The sequence below is a fragment of the Calidris pugnax genome, unplaced genomic scaffold (genome assembly GCF_001431845.1).
Source record: "Calidris pugnax isolate Ruff unplaced genomic scaffold, ASM143184v1 scaffold952, whole genome shotgun sequence".
NCBI classification, from domain to species: Eukaryota; Metazoa; Chordata; class Aves; order Charadriiformes; family Scolopacidae; genus Calidris; species Calidris pugnax.
Window position 1 is genome coordinate 251,060 of NW_015092814.1, and position 15,701 is coordinate 266,760.

The following is a 15,701-nucleotide window of genomic DNA, read 5'->3' on the forward strand; positions in this document are numbered from 1 at the left end:
CATATATATATATGTATATATATATTTGTGTAAATTCCTGACAATACTGTTTGGGAACTATAAGGAGATAATCCCAATCATAAATTGATTAACAACATGGGTAAACACCAGAGCTAGAAACTGTCAGCTGAATTCTGAAATTCCCCATGGGAGACTGGTTTGCAGTATTTGAAAGTGAGGCCTCTACTTGTTTGTGCTCCATTAATCTTGTGTTGAAAGCAGGAAATCACAAATGGCAAGGCTTGCAGTGTACTGTTTTGTGGGAACATCTGAGATCATGTTGATGCAATGTGGTATGGAGAGCCCCTTTTGTGATATGTTACATGTCTGCTAACAGCAAGTGAACACAGGTTAGACTCCTGCTGAGTTTTATTAAAGTATCATTAGGATCCTTCCACATAGCCTTTGAAAGTGATTGGGCTGGAAGGACCCTCTGCATTATCTCTAAACCAGAAAGCACGTGCATATATTATAAAGCCAGAAGGGACCCTTATGATCATCTAGTTTGACTCTCTGTATAACCCAAGCCATAGGACTTCCCAGAATTAATTCCCATTTGAGCCAGAGTCCAATCCAACAATCTTTTCCTCCAATTCATCCATCAGTTTGCTCTTTATATACAGGAATTCTCTTCAGGAATAGAATTCAATGCTTTCTTGAAAAGTTGGACAAATAGTCTGGAAAAAAAAAAAGGGAAAAGAAAAACAAGATACAGCTCAATATGGACAAATACAAATTACTATACTTAGGTAATAATAAACAACTGCATAAACACAGGCTGGGAAATTACTAGCTAGGCAGCAGTTCAGCTTAAAACGATGTAGGAATTATGTATTACCACTGGAGTGGAGTCAATGCTATCATGCTGTTGTGAAAAAATAAAGCACTTTGTTGGCTTTTATAAGCAGGTCTGTTCGTTAGGAAGGTTTAGACTCAGTTCAGCTGAGCTGTGTTAATGATAAGCTAGTGCTGTCTTAGCCCTCTATAGATACAAGCTAGTGCAGTGTATCTTAAAACTCTTTGATTAAGATCCAGTCTTTAGATACAGCCATCTCATCAAAGTAAGAGTCTAACCTCACTAAGATTTAAGATAAGATGAACAGACTTGAATTTGCTGTATGTATGCATCACGGACAGTTACCTGAACAGCTGATGCATAGCATGCTGTTAAACTATGGTAACTTGTGTCTCAGATCTAAATCTTAATGTACATGAAATATTCTTTCCTCAGTGCTCAGCACTAATAAACCTTTAGTTGGATTGTTGTGCCAAATTTTAGTTAGTCTAAGAAAGATGTGGAACAGCGAGGAAAAAGTCCAGAGGAGAGGAACGTGAATTATTATTACCTGTGAGGGTATACTGGGTCTGTTTAGTCTAGAAAGGAGAAGAGCAGACATTATAATAGTATTCATACAAGATAAAAAAATTGCTGCAAAGAGGAGGATAATAATTTGTTATCCTACTCACTTGCCCCCTGCTAGTACAGGTCTCTTGTCAGAATAAGCAACCTGCCTCCCACAGTCAGGAAACAGCCTGCTGCTGTAGGCTCTGGGGCCAACTACTGCTACATGGAGCTACAATACATTGCGGTTCACCCTGCTCTGTCACATGCTTTTATGTGAAAGAGATGCATTTGTCTTTTTATCTCAGATTCCCAACAATCATACAGCCCTTAAAAATAGAACACTCTGCCTACAGGATGTGGAATGTGGCAGCACTAATATATGTATAATCCTGCAATTCCTGAAAGACCAAAAGAGCCTTGGGATCTGGCTTGGGACATCTCAAGAAATGTGTTTTAGGAAGCTTTGTTAGTGCTGGGAAGCTGAGCGTGGGCAGTTGTGCGATTGTGGTTGGCAAAGTTGACACCAGCTGACGCCTCTGAGATCCACTTAGGTGCACCTCTGAGCGCAAGGCTAGGGCTTTCAGATGAAAAAGATCAGTGTGGAAAGCCAGGGTAGAGGGGTTTAAGTGATATACGGGGTTTGGAATAATGAGAAGACCTCAAGTAAAAGCTGCCCAGTTTAGATAGTTGGGCTGCACAGCAGGAAGCTGCTTGCTGCTGCTTCTGGGCATAGCCATTTCTACAGCAGGACAGCTTCGCTGTAGTAGCTGAAAAACTGTGGTTCCTTTCCATCTTCCTGGTTGTATCTAGACGTTCATTTTCTGGATATTCATGGACCTGAATATTATGGAGCAAGCCCTGCTGGTCCTGTTCACTGGAGTGAGAGATACTGGCTGTGTTTCTGGCCAGTGCCAGGGAAAGGGGATGCAGCATGGATGAAGCAGGTCCCTGTTTCTTGCTTGAGCCTCTGAGATGTTTTGGATGTCGTGTAGGCTTTTGTGCAAGTGTGTTAAACAGAAGCTGAGCTCCATTTGGTAGGAAGTGAGAAATTTATCCTGAATTCATAAGTTTGGGGTCTGGGAAGTGACTGGGTCCTGCCTAGAAAAGATAAGGAGGAGCTGTAGAAAGACAGAGATATTTTGAAGCACATTCTGGAGCAATGTGATTGAAGGGAAGTCAGTTCTGAAATAGCCAAAGATGAGCAAAGGAACCATTTCCTTAGGAGTCTCATGATGAGGAGTGAGACTGTTCTCTGAGCAAAACTGGGGTGGCAGAGTCTTTCCTGGCATGGAGGTACCACCCAGCTGCTCAGCTGGGCAAACTGTTCTTAAACTTTGTGTTTCCCCTTCTGCTTTCACCAAGAAGAGAACATCTTGCTAAAGAAAAATGAAGTTAATTGGTGTTTGGCAGAGCTTTTTTTTTCTTTGAGGGGGGAGGGCGCTGTTTCAGAGGCTGAATAAAACTGCAAGTGAAAAGCCTACTGACGCCTATTTGTGCTACCAGCCAGCACAGTAAGCCCTGTCCCTGCTGTATGGTCCCACATTCCTTCAGGAGCTGGGTGACTCCAGTACCTGCAGCCAGAAGGGTTGCCAGAGTGAGAACCTCTCAGGAAGCATTGTCTGTATATCTGTGCAAACACTGGGACTGTGAGCAAGGAGGACACTGTGTTTATCATAAACAGTCTTGCCAGAGAAGAGAGGACAGAAGTGCTGGGGCTCTCCAGAGATCTCCAAATCTAAAAGATCTCCAAAAGCTAAAAGATTTAAGTACTCGGGGGAAGTCTTTGAGCAAGTGAAGGTTTTGCAGCTGTATCCTGCAGGGTGGAGTCATCACGGCAACCATCCACGGGTGGTGGTGTCCCTGACCCACCTTGCCACTCAGCTGTGCTCAGAAACGAAGGAACTCCTATTTCATTCACTGAGTCTTCTTTACTCGAGTCTAACTTTTGGACCCCATAAGAATGACTAAATCAGGCTTTTGTGGAATAAAACTTTGCTGTTTAATTTTCTCCTGTTTAAATCAGAAAGAGATGGGGGAGAAATGGGATCAGGGAAGACTGCATGTGGAAAAGAGGGGAGAAAAGTGTTCGTCTTGGAGAATGGATCTTTCTCTGTCCTCCGCTATGGACTTCTGTTTCAAGTCTTGGCTTTTTACAGCAATAATCTGCACTCCGCTGCCTGATTTCACAGTGCTGTCTCACTCCTGGGGTGCCTGTGGGTGTCGTTCTGTGGGCAAACCAGGTGGGAGAGCTGCTTTTTCTCCTCTATCACAGATTTACCAAGTTCGCAGTCCTGCGCATCCAGCTCATGCCGGGAGAGATGCTCCACAATGCCAGCCCCCAGAGAATCCCCCAGGACATTGGTAGTTGTTCTAAGGCGGTCCCTGAAAAATCAGAGAGAAAAAAGAAACATAGCTTCTTAGTAACAGCTACAGGGATGAAGACTATTTCAAGAAATATCTTCAATGAAACTTTTTCTACCTTTCAAGTCACTCTAATAATTGACACTTCAACATTGTCAGAAAAATGACTCCCAGAGAGCCTTCATTGACTGGTAGCCCTGAGCACAGGTTTCACATTCATTCCTGCTCTATTGCATTCCCAATTTCGCACTTTAAAGTTTTGGACATGCCACAAAATGAGGGAAACGCTACTGTGGTTCCACATGGATGGTGGGACCTTCTGCGGACTCAGATGACCCTCACTATATCTGTTACACTTGAGTTGCACTTTGCTTTACAAAAAATGCTGCTGTAGATCCACATTTCCTCAGCATGGACAGTGTACACTAAGACATGGCACCAGATTCTTTGTGCAAAATGGCAAATCTAAAACACCCTTTGCAGTGAGATACTCTCCACAACCACAGCTGTGTATAAGAGCTGAAGCTATCACCAGTCCAGCAACCCATCCCATCCTTCAGCGGTAACAACAGAGAAGACTTCTGGTACCTGATTGAAACTAACCTTTCTGGGTAAGTACAAGAGGTAACCTGGTGTCTTAGGAGACAGAGCCTTTTCCAGCCAAGTCTGTTCTTAGGCACAGTTCAAAGGAGAAGTGGAGGTGTTGGGCCAGATTGTTTCCAACTGCTCAGCCATGGCTGGGAGCAGACTTTGGCTGCTTTGGCTACAAACCAGCAATACAAGATACAGAAGAACAGAGGAAACATGGACAGTGTATCCCTCAGTCAGGGTTTTGTTGTGTTTGAAAAGATTGAGAGAGTGAGGACTGTGCACAAATGCATTCTTCAGTCTAATTCCTGTGACATTAGACTCCTGCACTCCTGTGAAATTACTTGTCCCAAGGTTTAAAAGGGAAAGAAAGGTGAAATGGAGCAATGTAGCTGACTAGCTGCACCCATCTAAACACTCCTCAACTTTGTACAGCCCAGTCTCATCCCATGTCCTGTGTTTAGTAATGCAGAACCACTGCTCTGCAGTGTGAATTTACTTATTATTGGCACAACCTGTCCCTATTGGTCTGGAGAGTTTCTGGGTGCCTTTTAACATAAAGCAAACTGAGGACATTCTGCTTGGTGACCAGGCTGATCTGCAAGTAACCTCTGATGCCTTGGGTCGCTGAAGTACATGGTGAAGACTCCAGCAGGGGCAGAGAGGGCTACTGTGCAAATGTCTCATGGATACAGGAGTGTTTTAAGCTTAATGATACAGTTACTGAGACTGCTTGTAGCAGAGAGTAGTTGGGAGTAGATGGGAGGAGTTGGGAGTACAGACGAAGGCTGTAGGCACTGGCAGGGAGCACAGAGCAGTGCAGGCTGCTGAGACTTACAGAAACCAGTCCACAGCGATGATCAGCGTAATGTCTTCAGTAGGCAGCCCCACTGATGTCAACACTATAACCATAGTCACCAGTCCTGCCTGGGGAATACCTGCGGCTCCAATGCTGGCTGCCGTGGCAGTGATGCTGAAGGGAACAGGAAAGCACAGCTATCAGCAAAGGGAAGAAAAGAGGTAGTCACATTTGCAAAAATGTCAGGAAGTAACTCAAACTCATGATCTACAAAACATCTTCGCAGCCTTTCTGCTCTCGTCAACGAGCAGGATGGTGATACATGAGGCATCAATACAGCAGCCAGGCTCCCCCCTGCCAGGCACCCATCCATAACAGACCGCACACTGCAGCTCTAGCAAAGGGATTGCGCAGATCTGGAAGTGCAGTAAGGGCTCAAGTGGAGCCTCCAAGATGTGATGCCCAAATCTTATATGCTTCTACACCTGGAGGTGTAGTACACCCTTCTTTTCCATACTTTTTTTTCTCATTGTATCTTCTGAGCAAAAGAGGAACCTGACCACACCTCAGATAAACCAACAAAACTGAAGTCCTTCCTGTAGTCCCATAATTCTTTCAAAAGTCACCTTATTGTGATGATCTGCCCGAAGTCAAGTTCATAGTTGTTGACTTGTGCAATGAAGATGGCTGCAAGGGCCTCGTACAGAGCAGTGCCATCCATGTTAATTGTAGCTCCCACAGGCAGAACAAACCTCGTGATGCGCCTGTCCACACCATTGTTTTCTTCCAGGCACCTGAAGGTGATGGGCAGAGTCGCTGAGCTGAAAGGAATTTACAAAACAACATTAATTGGGTATATGCTGAGTTTGGAAGAGGGACTGAGCCTCTGCCTGGTTTATGACCTTACCCACCTGCTTTTTCACCCTGCCATGTGAGCCAGAGGCCAGAAGCTGCTAGGAGAAAGAACAGTCTAAGCAAGGCTTCCTCAGATATGGTGCATGCTGCAGTTGCACATTCAGACATGGCTTTCCTCAGGGGGCTGGGGCAGGGGCTGTGTAGCCCTGAGGTTGATGATGCTGGTGTAACACCAAAACAAGCTGATGCTGGAGGATTCAAGGTACATAGGACAGAGCCTCAAGACCAAAACTCCTTTTCCAGCTATTAAAAATCCTTGAGCCCTTTCTCACCCGCCTCAGTGCATGAGACAAGAATGACCCAGGTGTGAGAATGTATCTTGCAGAGAAAGCAAAGAATTGTTTCTGAAAGAGAATATGAGTAGGAAAAATGCAGTGTGTTTCCATGTGGGGATGCACATGGGAGAGATTGTTATGTGCTTGCCAGGAAATGAGGACAGTCAGAAACACAGCACTTAGTGAAACAGCAGCTATCTACAATCCCTTGCTTTTGCTGTGTCACACGACAGTGTGTCACTGAACATACAGGTGTTTCTGCCTTTGCCCAGGCCTCCTGTGAGTTTGCTGCCAACTGCATACACTATGTGTGCTTGAGAGAGAGAAATGTGCAAATGTGTGCAAGTACATGTGTGTGAGAGATATATGGATGGGGAATAACGCTGCAATTCAGTGGGATTTGATATTTATCCTGAGCTCAGCATTTTGGTGCTGGAGGCAGAATCACCACTACTATTGGTAAGGAGGAATATGGGTCATGCTGTCATGGTTAGAGGTGGCCACATGATTAGGGCTTCTGAGCAGGGGAGTGGGAATCTTTCCACTCTCAAATGAACTTGGCAGGACCAGTGCAAAAAGCTGCTAGTACTAGAAATTGTGAGACAATTCTAAGGGCAACAGAGTGCCGAGAAGCACCCTCAGAGTATTCACACCAGCCCCAACCCTATTCCAATATAGCCATCGTACCTTGAGGAGGTGCCCAGGGCTGTGATGAGGGCCTGCAGAAGCCCTGCAATGAATACCCAAGGGTTTCTGTGAGTGACGATGAAGTATAGCAGTGGCAAGATGCAGAGGGCATGAATGAGGAGTCCAACGATGACAGTGAGTGTGTACATCCCCAGCTGGCCTCCCATCACTGCTAGGTCATCCATCTCCAGGATTTTGCCAGCAATTAAAAACATGATACCAACTGGAGCATACCTGTGGCAGAAACACAAAGCCGATGCTCAGAACTGGCACCCACACTTTCACACCAGCTTTAATGCATTCTGTCTGGACACATCCCCAATAAGCCAGCACACCAGCAGTGCTCACCGAGCCTAATCATCGGATGATACTGCTGGTACCTTTTCTGGACACCTGGAGAGACATGGGACCTGCTCAACATGTGGCCAAAAACCAGCACCTGTTGCACTGTTGGGGACCCCAGGACTCTGTTGTGCACACAGCTTGGGCACTCCTTCTCCTACATGTTTCCACACACTCCTTGTAGAATTAATAGGGGAGGTTATGTAGAGGAGTCTTCAGAGTCCCTTCCTTTCCTAGTAGAGCTTGGGCTGAGAGTATTTTTTTTTTTTACGGAGAGGCACAGGGAAATACAGGAGAATCAGGGAATTGAGGAGTAAAAGAAATAGTGTCCTATAGACTCTGGGATATCAGCCTTGCTATCTTCAGACGTTCACATTTAGGGAATAGGAATATATAGGGAATGCATATCTGGTGTAGCAAGGACTGGGCACACCAACACTCGTGAAAGCAGCCGTGGCTTATATAAAAACTCATTTTGAGGCACACTGCTATCCTTTCCATTCCTTACAGCTTTTTTCGCCCTACATTACAATGCATTTCATAAGCAGCAGTGAGGCTCCGCAGAAAGGAAGCCATAACACAGACATGAAGAATGTCACGGGCACTAAACTAAACATAGACAAATAACTGGACCCAATAAAATCCCAGCTCTATGGCCACGCCTCTCAGGGTTTGGCCTCTACAGCTCAAGAGCTCACATGCAATTCATGCAGAAATCTCAGAGGTCCACATGCCAAATTCCAACTTAGCCTGGGAGGTTTGGAAAAGTGCCAGGAAAGGATTTCACAAATATTTCATTTCCTCTTATCTTCCTCTTAGAAGACAGTCATGGCTGCAGCTAGTGACCAGATCTCCCCAAGAAAAGAAAGCTCTTGGGAGATGCTCTGCAGACTGTGGCTTCAGGAAGGAGTGCTGGGCTGCAGCTGACAGTCCTGCCTCCTGTACCGGTGGGATTTTGTAAGTCAGGTCTCTCCAGACACTAGCGTGCACAGGCAGTTTCCTGAGTGTAACCAACGTTCTGTATGCATCAGCACCCTGCCTTCCTTCACTGCAAGGGGGAGCTGAAGGAGGCGATGTTGAAGGCACCTTGAAATTGTCTCTGGGAGTAATGTGCAGGTCTGCTTGTGCCACTGTGCTCATGGTCTCCGTTCTGTTCCCTCGGGCAACTCTTCTTAGGAAACCAAAGCCCCAAGTTCTGGCTCATCTGTGGAGGAAAAGATCCCAGAGGGGCTGGGGCTCCCCAGTGCTCTGCTACGAGCTCAGGGTTGTTCTTCTCCTTTGTGTCTTTCTGTGTAAGGCCTGTCCTCCTGTGCCCGAGATGTTGCTCTGAGATAAAAGACTGTGATAGAAAACCAGGAAATGGAAGCTGGTGTGATGTAAAATGGAAGAGGGTGCGGGGTTGACAGATCTCTGTCAGATATTTCCATGCATTCTGCCAGCCTGACATCTCTCCTTTCTCAGGGTACTTACTACAAACTCATTTTTAAACCTTGAGCCCTAGATGGGTAAAGACCTTAAAATAACAAGATTTGGTAAAATGCTGCCTTCTAGAGAAGACTTATCTCAGCAATGCCTTGCTTATCTGGACCATGTAGCACAGGCAGCCTTACAGAGTAAGCAACAAGCAGCTGAGCTCTAGAGGAGCTGGGACCTGGGAGACCTCAATCTGAAAGGCAGTGACTTTGAGTTGACCTTGTCAGTTCAGCTCATCTCTCAGAGCTGGTGCCAGAGCCTGAGCAGCAGGAAAGCGGCAATGTGGCAATAGGTTATTGTCATCCGTAGCTAAGTCAGGCTCCTGGAACATAGCTGGAAGGAAAGCTTTTTGTGGGAAAGCCTCACACCCTACCCCTGTTGGTAAGGCTAAGAGATCTTCCACTCCAGCTCTCTGGTCTTCCAAGGATGTTTCCAGCAGCCTCAAGGAAAGCAAGTCCTGGTGTACCTGATATTTCTAAGGTAGAAACAAAAGACAGGAAATGAAATGTGAACAAATATCCCATCCAGACTTTTCCCTCCAGCCTGATGGAGCCAAAGGAGAGCTGTGCCCATTTGCTATTCCTGTGCATGTCATCTTAAAACTACCCCACTTCTCATCAGGTCAGTGGAAACTGCACCTGCAGACCTCCTGCTCCAACCGGCCGTGCTCCTCACCAGATGATAATGGCCACCAGCCTCATGATGGCTTCGTTGAGGCAGTTAAAGAACTCCCGCAGGGCCCGTCCCTTCTGCTTCATGCTGCCGATCACCAAACCGAAGCACATGGAGAACACTACCAGCCCCAGTGCGTTCACCCCATTGGCTGAGCCCGGGACGGGAATGACTTCTTCAAAGGTCAGCACCTCGGAGATGGTCCCCAGGGCATGAGTGATGTTCTCCAGGATGCCAGTGAAGTTCTCAGGCGCAGGGATCTGAGTGGTTGTCACACCTGCTGTGACATTGCTGCTGCGGAGGACAGTTCTGGTGAAGATCCTGGTGCTGTACTGCGTCTTGTACTGAAAAGACACAGATTGTCAGATGCACTCACAGGCTCTGGTTCAGGAGCTCAGGACAACATGCTGGGCTCTTGCATCCCTTCCTAAAGAAAGGAGAGTACTGCAAGTTCACTGCTGACCTGTGTGGGAAACTTGCCTTGCCTGTTCTTAAGCTCCCCGGCTTAGCACTTTCAGCAAAAAGATCATGGAGCTAAAGGTCAAAAGAGACCATTGAAGCATCTCATGTCCCTAGAACCAAGATATTCTGGCTTCTCTGATAACCCTTTATACTGCTTCCAACGGCACTAGCACTACAGAAGAGACAAATCCTTGGAGAATCTGCTCCCTTTTCACAGCCAGGCCAAGCCTGCTGCCTGAGATCACACAAACCCTTCATGACTGAGTGTGGGATGGGATGGAGGTTGAAGACCCCATCTACAGAGAGTTTGAAAAGCTTGTTGGGGGGATGCTGTAATGACTGATGACTGCAATGCCTCCTGGAGCAGTCAGACCTGGGAAAGTGTGAAGGCAGTATAAAACAATTGCTATCCCACCCCCCAGAGGAACAGGTTGGACCATGGTCTAGGGCACCATAGTGGGATTTCATACCTGTTTAAAGCAGGCTTCTACAAGGTTGGGCGGGAACATATTCCTGCAGTAGATAAAACAAGGAAAGAGTTACTGTCCTGTTTGACTAGCCAACATGCCAACATCTCTGTCCTGGAACAGTGTCTCAGGTCAAAACTCTCACAATTCCAGTCTACAGAGCAGATCGATGCTTTCTGTCTGACTGAGAGAAGATGGCAATACGCTGATCTGGAGCCAGGTACCTTCCTACATCTTTTCAGATTCTTACTGCATCTTTTTAGAGTCCAGAAGGTTGTATTTCAGGTGTGTGGAAAGCAACTATACACATACGGCACTGGGATATGGGTCCATTGTAAAAGCATCATCAAACTCAACTGACTCTTGGAACAATAGCATAGGACAATTTTTAATATACTGCCTTGCTTTCAGCCTCATCTCTACAACTGTCATTTGAGATTTCTGTTATCTTGTACCTCAGAAACATAGCTTCATACCACTTGAGATGGTACAGCTTTGCAAGTCACTGTGTAAGGTCACAGCAAGGGAGGGAGAGACAATGTCTCAGCAAACACTTCCTCAATTTCCTTGGGTCAGTGAAGATGGATGGGAGTAACCTTTGCTGGGTGAATTTCTGAAGGGCATGTGGTCATTGATAGCTGTCATTACTTGTTCTGCTGAGCACACCTTGGCCTCTTGCATGAGTACCTCTAACAGAAGGACTGGATTCCAGAGCTCCAGGCCAAGTATTCAATCTCAGAGTGGCAAAGTCAGTTATCTAGTCTAAGCTAGAGGTAGTATTCTGGGCAAGACAGCCATAAAACTCCTTCCCTAAGAGTGTATGCCTAAAGCTGTGACACTTCAAAAGGACATTCTGTGGCGGAATGTAATCTCACTGATATGGTCTCAAAACGAGACTATCTTGTTCACCTACCTCACCAAGTCCATGAAGGCATCTGTGGTCTGCACCTGCTCAATTCTGCCTTCTCGGTGAAGCTTGTCCTTAGATCCTTTTCCTGGGTGGATGATGATCACCATGAGGATGCCAATGAAGACTGCTATGATTGTGGTCACCGTGTAATAGACGACAGCCCGCATCCCCATCTTCCCTGAGGCTCTGCCATCCAGCGAGGCCATTCCTGGGGAGAGACACAGAGAGACAAGGTGAGAAGGTCTATTGTTTTAGATGGAAAGGGGAAGCCCAAGGAAGATTCAAAGCGTGCAGGGCACATGCCTAAGTTGGATGGGGAGCTGGGGTCTCTAGGAAGCACAGCATACAAGGGGCAGACTTTAGAGCTCCAAGGTGATGTTGATATGGGAGAATGTGGCTTGTGGTTATGAAGAAGCATAGCGCTGCTGCGTCTTAGGCTGCATGTGGGGATACAGCAACTCCCTCCTAAAGCTCTCAGAAGGGAAATAATCCCCTCTCAGTAAATTGGACCTTTAGGTCCTTAATGGCAGGATGGTTCAGCAGGCAGAATGCCTTGCAGTCCCTTCCTCTGTCTGAAAGCTTGGCTGGTGAGTGTTCTGTGAGGACCTGGATGAAAGAAGCTCTCCAGCCAGTGATCCACTCCAGCTCTTTTGGACTGACATGAATTAACCTTCCCTAGGCTGGAGGAAACCTGAAGCTGACTTGGGCAACAAACTTGTTGATGTTTGAGGTTGTGTAGGATTAAATCCTCGTTAATGCTCAAGTGTTGAGCATTGGAAAGACCACATTATGTCCTCCCTAGTCTTCTGAGAAAGCACAAGGCCTTCTGCTTCTCTTCCCTGCTACTGAGCCAGCAGGGGTATGAGTGTGAATTATGTTCAGTACAGCTGTAGGTTCAGGCTTATCACTATTAGCCAAGCACCTCCAGCTGGGGCATGCCAACAACAGGCAGCATCTGTCTTTGCTGATTATTGCCTTGGCTGAAAGCAGCAGAAAGCAATTCTCACCTGTAATCAGGCTAGACACAATGAGAGGAAGAACCAACATCTGAAGCATACGCATCAGCAGCTCGCCGGGGAAGGAGAAATACTTGATCTGGCGATAGGTCAGCTGGTAGGGCCGGAGGGAAAATGCCAGGATGATCCCTGTGGATCAGCAAGGGATGAGAATGGAAATGGGACAGTGTAATCCAGTGGTCTCTCAGTCCTACAGCATGGTTTTTCTCTTTCTCATCTCCTTTCAGCTCCTCCTGTCCCCATAGAAGAAAATGTTCTTTCTTTTTCTAAAAGGCTATGATCTTTTTTGCTGCATGTGCTCTCTCTCCCTCAGACACATTTATGTGCACAGAAGCCTCACACTAAACCACAGGTCTCCTTGTTGCTCTGTCTGCTGCTCCTCTGGGGTCTGTTCCCAGGAAGCTCAGGAGCACAAAACCGCTGTGACAAGAGATAATGATCTCCCAGTCTAAAATAACTGTGACTACATAGTTCAGAGACTTTGTCCACCCACCTCTTAAAGCTGTGTTCAGCCAGTGAGTTAGAGAAATATAGCCTGGGTCAAAAGCTAGGGATGACCCACTATCTGCTGGGCAGATTTAGTTTGCATTGCATCACAGCCCTGTGCATCAATTCCCCCTTCTGGTACCATCAGACTAACGCTGTGGGATGAATATGAAGAGCCCCAGTGCCTGTAACTGCACTCACAAGAAGCCTCTGAACAAACCTGGATGATTTTTTATGAGCATTGGTAGAGTTGGATCATCAAACCCTTTCTGTTGTAGACTGCTCTGAAGCTGCAACCAGAAAGGATCAACAAGGGCTCCCCACATTTGCCCTCTGCAAGGTCTGTTGTCCTTGCACACAAAGGTACTTCTTTGTGCATTTGTCCTGTGTGCAAGGATAGCATTTTGAGCTGTCAGCTCATCAGCTTCACCTCCCCAGTCAAATCATTATGATAAAATAAAATCTTTGCAGAATAAACAAACTTTCCCCCACATTTATACATGGTGTCCAGCGTTGCCACCAGCTCCATACCTAGTAAGACTGCAGCAATGGTGAAGAGGACGAAGGCATTTCTCCTGAAGAAGCTCTTAGCGCTGTCAGCAGTGATGCTGTGCATCCGCTTCTTGGCCCGCGCTGCCCGTTTCTGCACCGCCTGCCGGAAGCGCTGCACCCTGCTCTCCGCGTTGAGCCGCTTGGCTGCGTCCTCATTGAGGAACAGGCTGTTGACGTGGCTCTGCTCACTCATGGTCAGCACGGCTCGGCCTACGCTGGGCAAGGAGAAGCACAGGAGGGAAAGCATAAGCTGCAGCACCCAACACCTTGCCTCTGTTTTTAGGTTATTTCCTTGGGGCCCTGGCCAGGCTTATAGTGAGTTGATTAATGAGCTCCTCTGCCCCTCTGCAAGGAGCAGACTCTGGCGCAAGGCATCTAAAGGGCTATCAGGGTGTTGTTATGACTGCTCTGGTGTCTCTGGAGAAGCTCTGGCCTCTGTAGTACCCAAGGTACACTGTGGAGCAGCCTGTGGTGGCCTGGGTAATCAGGCTTGTTCCTAGGAGTTTTATCAGTTTGGAAAGGAATGAATTTTATCACCTCGCTATAAAAACAATTCCTGTACATAAACTGTTCCAAACAAGACCAAGCCTCCTGACATGCTTCCTAGATGGACAGGGCCCTCCCAGAACAACTTTCCCCATGACAGCAAGCGGCACGAGCTGGTTCTGCAGAAAGGAACACGATCCATTTCCTTCTGTGGAGCCTGAGGATAACGCTTTACTCACTTTCCTTTGAAGCACAACAGGACTTTCAAGTAGTATCTCGTCAGAGTCCGCCGATGGGGTTAACCTGCTGTCCTGTCTTCACAAATACTAAGATTGAGATCAAACCTACTCCAAAGGGGTAAATAAAGAACCAGTTCTGCTCCATTATCTACTGGCAGCAAGGCTACTGCTCTTTAACTGTTTTTTTAACTATTATTCCCATATTCCTCTGAACAAAAGAACAAGGGGGGGCTACGCAGGCATACCAGTCCACTCTGGAGTGCTAGAAGGCACCAGCAATCCAGCAGTTCTTATCACTAGGAGGATTATTGCCTGACTGTGTAGGTGCCATTTTCCTATTGTCACTGAACAGATACAAGGTCTGAAAACGATGCTTGTTCCCAGGAATTTGCAAAGAAAATACAAGACTAGATGAAAGCAAAGAAAAACAAAGACACCGTTGCCCATCAGCAGCTGCTGAAAGACCTTTCTTTGCTACTGCAAGGCAAATAAGAGCTACTCCATTTGCAATCCTAAATTTAAGTCAAACAAACCATCACAATTGGGATTACATTCTCTGTAAAATACACAACCAGTATCTGCCATTGGGATCTGGATAAATGCCTATCATGAACTGAAGACAGTGCCTTAAAGAGGTTCATGGTACAACATTGCAAAGTCATTTCCAACAGACAGATGGAGGAAAACCTCCGTTCTGATAGAAGATTTGTTTGCACAGAAGCTAATGCCTTTATGAGGTTCAGAGCAGCTGAGGGACACTTGAGGTGGCCCAGCCAAGTCACTCCAAGCCCTCCCAAGGCTAAACTGTGTGAAGGCCGCTGGCAAAGATTCTGGGGTTCTGCAGGAACCTTGCAGTGTTGCAGTGGTCACCCAAGCTGTTTGAGTAGCAAACAGCATTCTGTGGCTGTTGGTCCGCTGATTCCAGCTTGATCACACATTCACTTTATTATTGTGCCACCCTGATTTTATCTGTTGATGGAGCCAATCAGACTTTGCCCATCTTCCTCCTGTTCACTGCCAGTCCTCCTACTTTTCACAGCTATGCATGAGAGAAAGGAACTGCAAAGTACATATTCCTTCAGTTTGTTGAGTTTGTGCCTTCTGAACTCCACAGTAGGTTAAGAAACTATGGATTCAATCCCCTGTGCCCTAGAATAGACTCGTATTATTTATTCAGGAGGCTCCCACATACATAGAGTCGGACAAAGAAAATTATTAGCTCTCAGGTTGCAATGAGTCAGGACTTTCACGCATCTTGTATCCTCCTGTCTTGCTTGGCATCACTGGCTCTACAAGGAAGAGGACAGCTCTCAGATCTCAGCCTTTGCCATGACTGGCTCAGTGAAATATCCCTTCTGTTATCCATCTTATCTTCTGTTATCTTCAAGATTTCCAGAACTCTGTCCCAGAGCTTACTGCCCTTACGGTGGGAAAAGTAATTGGCTGCACTGTCAGTGACTGAAGGGATAGCATAGCATAGGAAAAGGGAAGGGAAGGGAAAGGGAAGGGAAAGGGAAGGAGAGGAAAGGAGAGGAAAGGAGAGGAAAGGAGAGGAAAGGAGAGGAAAGGAGAAAAGCTGTCTGAATTTACTAAATCTACATGTTGGGAGGATCTCCTCCAGCTTGA

General features: G+C 46.5%; 1 protein-coding gene across 10 annotated transcripts in view; it reads right to left on the reverse strand.

The window, feature by feature from the left end:
- The window catches only part of LOC106900603 (excitatory amino acid transporter 4-like), a 38,513-nt gene continuing 22,812 nt past the window's right edge, over window positions 1-15,701 (reverse strand). For 4 of the 10 annotated variants that reach the window (XM_014962721.1, XM_014962722.1, XM_014962723.1 and 1 more), the window contains 9 exons: window positions 13,330-13,560; window positions 12,304-12,441; window positions 11,300-11,504; window positions 10,390-10,432; window positions 9,461-9,801; window positions 6,971-7,204; window positions 5,720-5,914; window positions 5,133-5,267; window positions 3,529-3,727 (listed from right to left, as the gene is read on the reverse strand). In XM_014962721.1, the coding sequence (XP_014818207.1) occupies window positions 3,529-3,727; window positions 5,133-5,267; window positions 5,720-5,914; window positions 6,971-7,204; window positions 9,461-9,801; window positions 10,390-10,432; window positions 11,300-11,504; window positions 12,304-12,441; window positions 13,330-13,543 (1,704 nt within the window). In that variant the 5' untranslated portion in view covers window positions 13,544-13,560. Of the gene's footprint in view, window positions 678-1,346; window positions 1,375-3,320; window positions 3,728-5,132; window positions 5,268-5,719; window positions 5,915-6,970; window positions 7,205-9,460; window positions 9,802-10,389; window positions 10,433-11,299; window positions 11,505-12,303; window positions 12,442-13,329; window positions 13,566-15,701 lie in introns of those variants that run through there. The other 6 variants (XM_014962725.1, XM_014962719.1, XM_014962720.1 and 3 more) reach the window with 4 other exon arrangements.